Source organism: Phyllostomus discolor, chromosome 2, assembly GCF_004126475.2.
Source record: "Phyllostomus discolor isolate MPI-MPIP mPhyDis1 chromosome 2, mPhyDis1.pri.v3, whole genome shotgun sequence".
Taxonomy (NCBI): Eukaryota; Metazoa; Chordata; class Mammalia; order Chiroptera; family Phyllostomidae; genus Phyllostomus; species Phyllostomus discolor.
The window spans coordinates 127011029-127023159 of record NC_040904.2 but is presented as its reverse complement, the minus strand read 5'-3'; the positions used below and the strand labels follow the sequence as shown (position 1 = coordinate 127023159).

General features: G+C 49.7%; 1 protein-coding gene across 1 annotated transcript in view; it reads right to left on the bottom strand.

Moving 5' to 3' along the window:
- Positions 1 to 9921, bottom strand: part of KCNA6 (potassium voltage-gated channel subfamily A member 6) — a 36888-nt gene extending 26967 nt beyond the window's left edge. The window contains exon 1 of the mRNA XM_028532792.2: positions 4389 to 9921. Coding sequence (XP_028388593.1) covers positions 7581 to 9176 — 1596 coding nt within the window. The 5' untranslated portion in view covers positions 9177 to 9921 and the 3' untranslated portion in view covers positions 4389 to 7580. The remainder of the gene's footprint in view (positions 1 to 4388) is intronic.
- Between the last annotated feature and the right edge of the window lie 2210 nt (positions 9922 to 12131).

Genomic DNA, 12131 nt, shown 5'->3' with positions numbered 1-12131 from the left:
GCAACAAGACACCCACAGGAATAGAGGAGCCGGCTTCTTCTGACTCCAGAGTTTCCTGACTCCTCCCGCTGAAAACAGGAAAGGGAACCTGGAGAACGGAATGCCACAGGGCATTCCCACCTGCAAAGTGAGGGGAAAGGTGCAATGGGGTGTGAAGGTGGCCAGGGAACAGAGCAGGGTGCTGAGAGTGAGAACCAGGGAGCTAAGATTTTGAAAGCCACAGGAACAGTGCACAAAATCTCTGAGCCAGGGGTCTGGCTATGGGTTCTGTCCCCAGGACTAACTGTGAGACCCTGCATTTGTTCCAAGGAAGAAGATGCAAGGAAGTATGTGAGGAAGGCTCTAGTGGAGTGCCAACCCCTGGGACTGCTAAATTGTGAGGTGAGGAGAACAGAGGTGCTAGTAAAGAAAGGCTCTATGGAAAGATATAATACAGCTATGTGCTTTCAGGGCTTGGGAGGGAAAAGGACAGAGGACACCTGCTGGTTTTCCATCAGAGACAAACTGGCATGTAAATGAAAGCCGGCACACACTTCCAGGAACTGCGAGCCCATTCTTCTTCTCGCTTAGTACCAGCCAGACCCACAGTGCACTCTGCTGTAACATACCTCTCCTGAGGACAAGGGACACACACGTGAGCTCTGTGCCCTTGAACATGCCCTCTGAGCCTCAGCTGTCTTACCTGCCAAAGAGGAAAACAATGTCTGACCTTCCTACCTCATTTAGTTGTTGTAAGGTAATAATAGTGATAATAACAGCTAATCTTTGTAAAGTGCATAAATATTGTTACATAGACTATATACCTAGTGTTCCCTAGTGTTACACAGTGCTACATACTACATAAACATTGTATATATACAAGGTCTGACACAAATAATGCTCCTTTTTATTAAAAAAATATTACAGAATCATAAGCATGTAATTCTGTAACATAACAGTATCACACTCAAGCACACCATATGACATTTTAGGTGAAATGTTCAAATTGCTGTCCATCTTGTGCAAGACATTCACACACCCTACCAGCCACACTCAAGCAAGCCTTACTTCTGCCAGACCCTGTGCTAACTCAGTCCTCAAAACACCTCTATGAAATTGGTGGTTATTGTCCCCCCTCTTGACAGAAAAGGAAACTGAGGCACAGTGCAGTGTCAAACTTTCTCAATATCACTCAGCAGGGCCAGCCTGGGATTTGAACCCAGAAATATCTGGCCCCAGAGCCCATGCTCCTAACCTCTTTGTTATATGACATGATGTCAGAAAGCACTGGATGTGCTTTAAATGAATGGTGCATTCTCATACTTGTTAAAACTGCTCTCGCTAGGGAGGAAAGCAGAGTGAAAATTCGCCGGGTGAGGATGGCACCTCCAGCCTCGGAACTGTGATCCCTCGCTGTGCCAGGCTTCCCAGAGGAGAGGGAAGGGACAGCAGGTCCTCCGGCCCCTCCCAGTGCAGGACTGGCTTCCTATGTTCTTTCTCAAATCAAAGTGTCTCTGCTGCCAAGAGCGGGTTTGTCTGTCTCCTGGAGACAGTGGTTGTCAAGCCTGGGAGAACAGCAAGCATGTCAAAAATAGCAGCGCCAGCAGACTGCGTGGCTGCAATTTCCTTTTGAAATGTCGACTTAGCTCTCGCCAAAAGAGCCAGGGTCTGTCTACGCTCCCTGCAGCCTGCAGCTGAGGCTGCTTAAGGTTCCAAGATGTTTGCTAGGGGTGGGCAAAGAGTGTCTGCTGAAAAATCCTCTCCATAGCAACAAAGATGAGATTGGAGCTGTGTTTAAAAAAATGTATTTGTCATAAACCCCACCATGGCTAGGCCCCAAACAGGTTAAGCAATAGCCAAGGTGAGACCAGTATTAATGATACTAACTACAGTGTGGGCCCCCTTTCCTCTTTTGTTCTGGAGCTGAGGGAGTCACTGCCCTGTCTGGATCACATTTGGAAAGCAGTCACTGCTAGGTTTAACCCACGCCCCCTTAGGCTGCCAAGGGGATGGGGACCGAGAAGGGAGGAAGAGGCCAGGTAAAGTCCTTTCTCTGGGAGCGCAGAGCAAATGGACATGAAAGACATGACAATCTCCAACCCCTCAGAGGCCTCTCATCCAGACCGAAAAGTGGCTCATTGCGAGGCACAGGGACATGAGGACCAGGAGCCCATCTGTCGTTATTCCCAGTGGCCTGACCCTGGGAAGCTCCATCTCCCGGTTAGCCCCAAGCTCCAGGCCTGATTCTGTCATGAGGCATCTGTGCAGCCTGAGGGGGCTGAGTATGGAGTGGGATGGAGAGAGGAAATCCTACAGTTTAAAGAAGGAATTTCTTTTCCTCCCCTAAGTGACCTTGACAAGCGAGGACTGGACCACACTTTGCTTCCTGGGGCAATAACACACAGTCACAACCAATCTGAGCCAGGACATCAGTGCCAGCCAAACTGTCCAGGGGACAATATTCTCTGGGAATCTAGTTGGCATTTACATACAGATGCCGGGCAATAGAAATACTGCCAAAGCAAGGGTTCAGCCAGTGGAGAAGGAAAGATAAGCAGTAGGACTGGAAGGTGTCATGTGAGGAAAAGCACCAAGGGGAGGGGAGGAAGGGGTCAGGGAGTGAAAGGCAAGAGCAAGAGAATCATTCTTCTGTTTGCCCAGAGCACCCGACTGCTGGGCCCTCTCAGCAGACAGTGAAGGGTGAATGGCTGCTTCAGGGAAAGGGAGGAGGAAGGAGGATGAGGCCCTGACTCCCACGAGATTCCTTAAGGAAGTCTGTGTTTACAGGTGCAGAGCTTAGGTGGGGTATTTTGGTTTGCTTGTGGGGTTTTTGTTGTTTTTGTTTTTGTTTTGCCAGCAAAGTGTGAGTACCTTGGACAAGTCCACTGCCTTAGTCCTGTGTAATGAATAATTTCCACCATACTTATTGTAGTTTAATAATGCTAACTATGCTGTACATTTACCTAAAACAGTCTGACCTGTCTTTAGAGTAAAACAAACATTAGAGTAAAACAAACAAATAAATATGCAAATCCCACCATGGTTTGATTGTCAAAAAAAAATCAATTCTTGGCGCAGTACGTGAGTAGCAAGGAGCAACTGTGAAAGGCCCTAAAGTGTCCCCATGTGGCAGAAGAAAAAATGTTATCTCATCCTGGATACCAATTTGGTCCACCTTAAAGATGCTAAACTTCTCAATTTTTAAATCCAAACCATTCCTTCAGCCAAGATGTGGCTCTCCCAGATTATTGCACTTTTTTACACAATCGGTGATGTTTTGGGTTAATTTATAGAGTTGTGCAACCCTCACCACCATCCTGTTTTAGAGGTAACTTCCATTACCCCCCCAGAGCACCCCCCCCCCCCCGCCTCTGTCTTGGTGCAGCTGGGACTCACCCTAAGCTCTATGACCTCCAACAAGAATATACTAGCCCTCTTACAGGGTGGCCGGTGGATCTTATCCATCTTTTCAAGCGGTGTCCCCTACACCTCAAACCCCCAGGATTTATGTCCTAGCTTTTGTTCTGTCTTCAGTGTGCAAGAGAGACAGCTGGGTGCTCTGAGAACCTTCCAGTGAACTAAGGTCACCCCTGAGTTAAGGCTTTTTCTAGGCTAATTCCAATCTTATACTTTCCTAAGTCATCTTTTCTCTGTGCATTTTATTAACTACTGTTTCTATGTCTTGAACACCCCTATAAGGATTTTAAGGTTGAGAGACCCTAAGATGAATATATTCAGTGCTATATGGCGGCGTATTTATCTGAGACTTATCAGGTTTTCTCCCCCTCTCTCTCTCTTTTTCTCTTTCTCTCATCCTTGCAAGTTCAGAACATTTGTGGAAGATACTTTTCTAAACCCACAGCAATCTCATCTTGCTTTATAAGTTCAGGACTTCCCTCCATAGAGGTGAGCACGGTAGGAACAGATGGTCTACTGAGATGTCAAGGGAAAGGGAATTCTGGAGAACAACTGTCTTAGCAAACACAGCTAGTCCTAGAGTCCCAGATGTGACCTCTGCAGAAACATACAGGTGCTCCCAGACACTAAAATGGTGACAAGGGGGAGAGAGAAAGAAAGATACGCACAGAGGGAAGAAGAGGTTAAAACAACAGAAGGGAAATGTGAGAAGAAAAAAAATGCAGAGCAAGGGAGGATGGAAAGAAGGGGAAAATGCAAAGAAGAGACAATTAGAAAGGGTGGGGCAAATGAGCAGTAGGAGAAGAGAAATAGAGAAGGAAACCGAAGTAGATGGAGTCAAACACACACAGAAAGAGAGCAAGGCGGCTGCTAGGTGAAGGAAACCCACACCCAGGTTTTCCCCAAACCTTCTCCCCAGCCCTCCCCACCCTGAGTTCTAATTTGGCCCAAAGGACTGAGCTCATACAAAATTCCCCAGCAGTGGGACCTACCTCAGATGCACTGAGGGCCAGCTGTCCCTTCCTCTCATCTTGGAGATGATCAGGCAGGAGGACTGTTGCATGTCTCTGTTGAGCCTAAGAGATCCGGGAAGACCTGTGGGAGCTGCTGTTGGCTGGAGTCAGGTGTAAGGATGGCCTAAACCTGGCCTTTGCTGGCAGCTGTGAAATCGCCACCCCAGCTGTCACAGTAACGCAGGGTGAATATTCTCTTGGTGCTCAGGGCACAAAATCCACATAAATAGGCTCAGAGTCAGAGAGGGATCACTTGGCAAAATCCTCCACAGAAACTAGGTCAGGTCACAGCCTCTCAGTTTTTCTTCCACATGTTAAGAAGAACCACCTATGAAATTCCCCCCAGGAGCTAGACTGTTCCATGGAGGGCAGGGGGGCGGTGGGGGGGGGGGATATCATTTTTCTCTGTGTCTCTTAGAACTGGGAGGAGCCTCTCTCTGAGGAGATGAAAACTCCATGACACTATTATGGATTAAAACCTTACGACTCTCGACAGGATCAAGTCCCCTCCAATGTTCCTCTTGTCATTTTGAAAAAAGATAATATTGACATTGGTTTAACTGGCAGTTGCTTAGCATTCAAGTTTCTAAAGAATCAGAGGTGAGATGAGGCAGCTTCAATGACTAGGTAGGAAACCAGGAAGAAAGGTCCAGGTGCAAGTTTTAGGGACCTGCTTTGTCAAAGGTCATGCATTCCTGTCCTGGCACTACCAGACCCTAACCCAATATGGGGAGATGTCCCATTTCAGAAGCTAGAGATATGCAGTCTCCTATTCTCCCTTGCTGCCCAAATCAGAAGATAGAGAGAACAGACTGGAAGGTTGCTACGGCAACTAGAGTCCCTGGAGAGCCCAGCACTCCACGAAACCTTTACTTTCGGGCATGCTCTGACTTTAAAAGGAAATGTTTTTTTATTAGTAATGATGATGAAGATGATCACATATAGAGATACATGCCTATTATGTTCCAACATTTGCCCTCGGCTGGGCACTTCTCCTTTCCCCAAATGCCCAGAAGGAACTGAACAGATTTGAGGAAGCAGCACTTCATGGCCCCAGAGCAGGTTTCTGAATCGTGAACTCCTCTATCTCCCACTGTGTTTCAGGTTTGGAGGAGCTAAGCTCCCAATCAAGGTAGCCTCTGGTTCTGGAAGGGTCCCGCTGAACCTGCCTAAAGAGCAACCTCCTTCCTGAAGGGTAAGAAGAAAGACAGGCCAGTTCAAGAGACTAAGAAGGGACTTAAGGAACTAAAGGCTCATAGTGGCCTATTCTTGGGCTTTGGATCCAAGGCAGTAACTCTAGGGTGGGGAGAGGCTTTGCCTATGGGAGATGGGAGACAGGGTAATGAACTAAAAATCAAGTCCATTACCAAAATTCACACATTTGCATAGCATCATCCCCAGCTTCCCAGATGAGTTCATCGAACATTCCCCATGAGGTAGGGAGGGGAAGACATTGATGTTCCCATGTAATGGGTGGGGAAACTGAGGCACAAAGAGGGTGGCGCCAAAATTACCCTGTAATGCTGTGGCAAAATCCAGATTGAGATCTGGCACTCACAGGAGCCATAGTGTCTCTCAAGAAAACCCTCAAAAGGCTGTCCCTCATAAGCTGCTCTTTGAGAAAATTTTCTTTAACAAAAAATTCTCATCCAAGAGTCTTAAAGCATAGATATAAAATTAAAAACATGTTAACAGTCCTTTTGGTTTCTGAACTGTACCCAAAAGAGCTCAGAACAGTACATCACAGTTTATCAAGGCAGCAAACAAATGACAATATAACCCAGAGAGAAATGAGGGGAGGTGGGCAATGTGATGGAAGGCAGGAGTTTCACGATGGAAGGGGAGGGTTTAGTCCAGTGGTGACTTGCCACCTCTCCTTACCAGTTAGAGCAAGTAGGCTGCAGGTCCAAAGGGCAGGGTCAAGCAAATGTTTGCTTGACTCAGTGAAAAACCTCTAGCAGTGTGGTTGTCAGCAAAGAAAGAATGCTTCTTCCTTACTCTAAACCACCTATTCCATTCCCAACAAGACGGGAAGAGCCCCACACTAGCATCCAATGTGTGCTTCCACCTCTCTGCAGGCTTGAGCTGGAGTTTGTTTCAGAAAGCCTTCAACTGTCCTAAATCTAATTCGGAAGAAGAAGGGTGGAGAGCTAGAGACGCTGGGGAAAAGCGAGGGAGAAAAACCTGCCGTCTGCAAGAAGCCGCCTGTGGCTTCCTCTGCCCCTCTGAGATGACAATATCTGTTTAAGTGACACCTCTCTTCAGATTATGTGGACATGCCAGTTGCCTGACTCTGTTTGGCCATTTCTTCTGGCTGTGTGGTTCCCTTTCACTAGTTCCTCTGCACAGGAAGGCACTTGCACATAGAGTATTTGGCTCTGAGAAAGAACCTTCCTGGAAGCTAGAGAGAGTCAGGGGATCATGGTGGGGGTGGGAGGGGCAGGACTAAATGTAGACCAAATACTGATGTCTACTGTGTCAGAGTACACCTGGAAGAATCCACTGGCCCCTTTGGTCCAGGACTCACATTAATGTAATGTCCTCCAGATGGCCAAGTTTAATTGTAGTTTCTCTAATTCCACCCAAGATTAGAGATGAATAACATATTTTGAGGCTGTGCATCTAAAGGCTCTCCCAAGGTCCTTCTGCAGGATGACCAGCAGGTGTTACAGGGCCCTGGAATGAAACCACAGGATGAGTATGATTTCTGTCCTCTGGCTTCTGCCAGTTACCACCTGGCAAGAAGCTAAGACAAGTGCATGACCCCAAACAAAGGGCACTGGGGACAGAAACAGGACCCAGGTGTAACCTGGTTTCCATCCCATTGACATTGCCATACCTACAGCTATTAGAAGTCTAGAACATGAAAAACCAGAGTCTTGAAGGAAAATCAGACAGAAATCTCACCCACATAACAGAAGATAGGCATGAATGGGCGGCACCATTGGCATTTCAAAAATATCACTTAGATGAGTAAAACTTGAATGCTGCAGGGACCAAGCAACAAGGTTGACAGTCCAGGTATTTGGTCCTGGATGCCATGCACTGGGGATTGGGGAAAGAGTCAGGAAGTCACCTGAAGCTCAGGTGAGAGTTGTGGATAATGAAAAGGAACCCCAAGAAATTATTTGCTCAGGGTCACCCTTCTTGTGCAGGCCCTTCCTGCACTGGTCAAACCTCAGTGAGCATCCTTTTCTCTGCATACATCCGATGTGGAGTGGGAAGGTAGCTGGGTCTCCGTTCCCGGGTGGCCTCAGAGAATTCAGCTTTGCCAAGTCCATTGTCGGCTGCCTTCAGGTCCGGTGCAGGTTGCCCACAAGTGACATGAGTGTACTGGCCTTGCTCCTCCTGCTCGGTCTCCCGGTGGTAGAAGTAGTTGAAGTTGGAGACAATGACAGGCACCGGTAGGGCGATGGTGAGGACTCCAGCAATGGCACATAGCGAGCCCACAATCTTGCCACCAACTGTCATGGGGTACATGTCCCCATAACCTACTGTGGTCATTGTAACCACTGCCCACCAGAAGGCATCCGGGATGCTGGGAAAGAGTGAATCATCATCATCAGCCTCTGCGAAGTAGACGGCACTGGAGAAGAGGATGACTCCGATAAAGAGGAAGAAGATGAGCAGGCCCAGCTCCCGCATGGAGGCCTGCAAGGTCTTGCCCAGGATCTGCAGCCCCTTAGAGTGGCGGGAGAGCTTGAAGATGCGGAACACCCGGACCAGGCGGATCACTCGGAGGATGGCCAGAGACATGGCCTGCTGCCCGTTCTGGCCGCCCCCTCCACTGGCTGACTGCTGCTCTTGCTGCTGCACCAGCTCTGTGCCCAGGGTGATAAAGTAAGGGAAGATGGCCACCAAGTCGATGATGTTCATGATGTTGCGGAAGAAAGCGGGCTTGCTGGGGCAGGCAGAGAAACGCACCAGGAGCTCAAAAGTGAACCAAACAATGCACAGAGTCTCCACCAGAAAGAAGGGGTCGGTAAAGAAGGAGCCCCCAAGAGTACTTAGTGAGGATGAGCCCCCTGCCCCCACTCTTCCAGGAGTGATGCCAGGATGAAATGTATAGGTATCATCTTCATCCTCCTCTTCCTCCTGACTCCCCCTGGAAACTGGGGAGACTCTGCTCACACCACCACCACCATTGCTTCCACCTCGACCATCTGCACGAAACTGGGGCAAAGTCTCCAGACAAAAGATGACGATGGAGATGAGAATGACCAACACAGAGACGATGGCGATGCCCCTGGCGGGCCCAGAGCTCTCCGGGTACTCGAAGAGAAGCCACACCTGGCGCTGGAAGGGCTGGGAGGGCAGAGGCTTCTCGTCCTCACCACCTTCGGGCAGGCAGCCCTCGTCCTCCCGAAAGGCCGCCAGAGCCTCATCCCCCAGTTGGTAGAAGCGAATCTCCTCCAGGAAGATGTCCAGGGGCACGTTGACCGGCCTTCGCAGCCGGCCCCCTGACTGGTAGTAGTAGAGGATGGCGTCGAAGCTGGGCCGGTTTCGATCGAAGAAGTACTCGTTCCTCAGGGGGTCGAAGAAGCGGACGCGGCGGCCTGGGTCTCCCAGCAGAGTGTCGGGAAAGAGCGACAGGGTGCGCAATTGTGTCTCAAAGCGCAGCCCGGAGATGTTGATCACCAGCCGCTCGCTACTACAGCAGCCCCCGCCCGCGCCGTCCTCCGGGAAGTCTCCCGCATCCTGTTGCTCCCCCTCCGGCCCACGGATCTCCCCCGGCGCCGCCAGCGTAAGGGATTTCTCGGATCTCATGTCCTCCCCGCCGTGCTCTGCCCGCCACTGGAACAGCGCCCCCGATACAACCTCTGGAGCGCAGCAGCGCTTCCCAGCGCCCAGCTGAGCCCTCTTTTCTAGGGTGGGGCTCGCGCTCCTTGGAGCTAGCCGTCTGACCTGCGGTTGGGTCGGGGAGCCCAGAAGCCTTGGTCCCTGCAAGGCTAGGTCAGGGGAGGTGCCCTGGGTGCAGAGGATTTGGCTTTGCGCCTCCAGTTGTCCGTGCCTGGGTGCTAGAGCTTACTGGGATACCTGGAACAGCAAACTGGCGCGTGTGATACTGGATGTCCGAAAAGACGCTTGGCTTCGCCCACTCCGTGCCTGAGACTGGGCTCCGGGACGCAGGGGTCCGCAATGGGAGCACTTCCCAGCTCTCACTGCGCTTCTCCAACAGCTCAAGCCCCCAGACTGCCGCGGGTACCAAAGCGCCAGATGCGCCTCCTTCAGGCTCCGCTAAGACTCCTGGCGGGGCTCGGCCTCCGCCCTACGTCCACCGCTGGCTCAGTCTAGCCAAGGTCGCCGTTCCCGCGCCACAGCTGCCACCTCCTCCCTAGGGGCCTAGCCGCGGGCCTAGGAAAGGGCCCTGGGGCTGCCCCGGCGCCGAGGCGCGGGGACCCACCTCCCCACAGCTCTGCTGCAGCCACCGCAGCTGCAGCGGCTCGGCTCTCCGCTCTGTCCTTCCTTCCCAACACTCACTCCCCAAGTGACGTGGCAGGCCCCGCCTGCTGCCCCCTCCCACCCCACTCCCACATCACACCCCTCGCCTGGCCAGGGGCTGCTGCTAGCCAGGGCACTATGGGAATAGACACACACTTGGCTCACCAGTAATCTTTCCCGCGCTCTCCGGGCACGCCTCTCCCTTCGCACGGTCACATTCACAGCCCACCTAAACAAGCACCAATATCCTCATACCACACCCCCTCCACCCCCGTAATCAGCTTTTGTCAATGTCAATTTACAGCGTTGACCTGCGCAGTGCATTTCATCAATAAGAAAACACACCCCGCCCCACCACACGCACAGAGCACTGTGCCTCCACTCATCCAGAAATTTAATGAAAAAATTAAATCATTTTGCCCTTCTGTGTTTACAAGGATCTGTTTGCTAGTTCTCCAATCTCTACTGAAAAAAAAAAAGTAGAGGAAGCATTTCTGAGATTTCTTGAGAGCTTCCAATTTAAATTGTACTCCTGTGTAAGTCCCCAGAGAACCCCATACCTCCCTTTGCAAACCTGGGAGGGCGTGGCTGCAAGTTTCCTAGGACTGCAAAGTGAGAGTAAAGAAAGGGGTAAGAAGTCACCCATTGCCTTTCCCATCAGAAGTTTTCCACAGGAGCTGGGAGTCCTGGGAACTTAGGTAGCAGGCCCAGTGAAGAATGAACCAGAAGATGGTGGCATCTCAGAGGGAAGTGCAGCCTGGAAATCGTTTGCTCCCAAGTCTCCCTGGGGAGGCATTTGGAATGTCTGCTTATGGTACAGACAAGAAAAGGGGTGAGGGGAAAGGGTATGTAAGAGTGTTGATAAAAGATAATAGCTGTGTTTACTGAGCATCTAGTAGTGCCAGCCACCGTCTAGGTGCTTTACCTGTGCTCTCTCCCTCACTCCTCACAACCCTATGAGAAAGATGGCCTCTGCTCTAGCTAGTGTTACAGGGAAGACCCACCTGGCCATATCTGTGTAGGGACCAAATTTGTTCTTGATTATTTCCCCAACTTTCCAGGACAGAGGTGGTGAGAATGGTTTCCCATTCATTTCTGCCAAAGACCATATAGCCCTTTGCACTGCGTTAGACAGCTTGGTGTCTGGTGGGGGAAAGCTGGTCTGATCTTTTCAGACTGCCACTCCCAGGTAAGGTTAACATTTGCTTCTCTGTGCCTCAGTTTTCTCCTTTGGGGTGTCTATGGCCAAATTAATGGGCTGACAACTGCAAGGTGTTTTGTGTTGCTTCTTCTGAATATTAGATCATTAGTCAGTGTTCATTGGTAACAACGATGGGAATGATAGGTAAAGGTACCCCGACACGCATGTAAGAATTCTTTGCATTGCATGACTGTTTTGAAACCACAGTGGCTCGCTCCCAGAGGAGTGGGGGAACAGGGAACAAAGTCTCCTTTGGGATGAGTAGAGAAGAGGCCAGGTGGTGGGTGGTTAGGAGAGAGACTAGCATATCACTGAGTCTTCATTCTGTAGCCCTGTACCTCACCAGGCTTGCCAGGCAATAGTTTCTGCCTCCTTTCTATGCTTGTACTGTTGGTTTCCACTCGCTCCTCTCACCTTGCATGTTTCATCAAAAGGCGAGAAGGAGCAAGTGTTCCAAGTCACCCAGTTGCTAGTTTTCCTATTTACAGGCTATGTAATTAAGCAATTTAGACTTCACCCAAGTAAGTTGTTCCATTCAAAAATTATTTTTAAAGGAGAGAAAAGGAGACCAACAACAAATACAACATAGAAGATACTGTTTTACCCTTGTACAATTATCTGTAATTATTTTCTGGGTTGTAAATTGATTGCTTATGATTCTTTTTGTCTTTGTTTTCAAAAATTGTAATGAAATATTCACTTGCATGTTTGTTTTTATTATTGTCATTTTTATTCACGAGTTTATCAACTAGGCCAACAACTCTTCAAGACAACCCTTGGAGGCACATGGGCCAGAACCTGCATTCTGCCAGAAGGGCACTCAGTCTAATGTGGTGGCAGGAGCCACCCTTCCAGTGCCCCTTGGGTTAAGCCTGCCAAGCTACAGGCAGAGCTGGTGTTCCGTGTTTACCTTTACATGAGGCATAAGGCTGCGCCCTGGGAGACACAGGGAGGTTCCCCTAGAGGGCAAAGCCATTAGCAAAGTCATGAATCAGAATTCTGTTTTTAGTTCTTTTGTGAAAAAGAATCATTTCTTAACTTTAGAAAAGCCCTGTACCTAAATCATTCCTCTCCAGCAA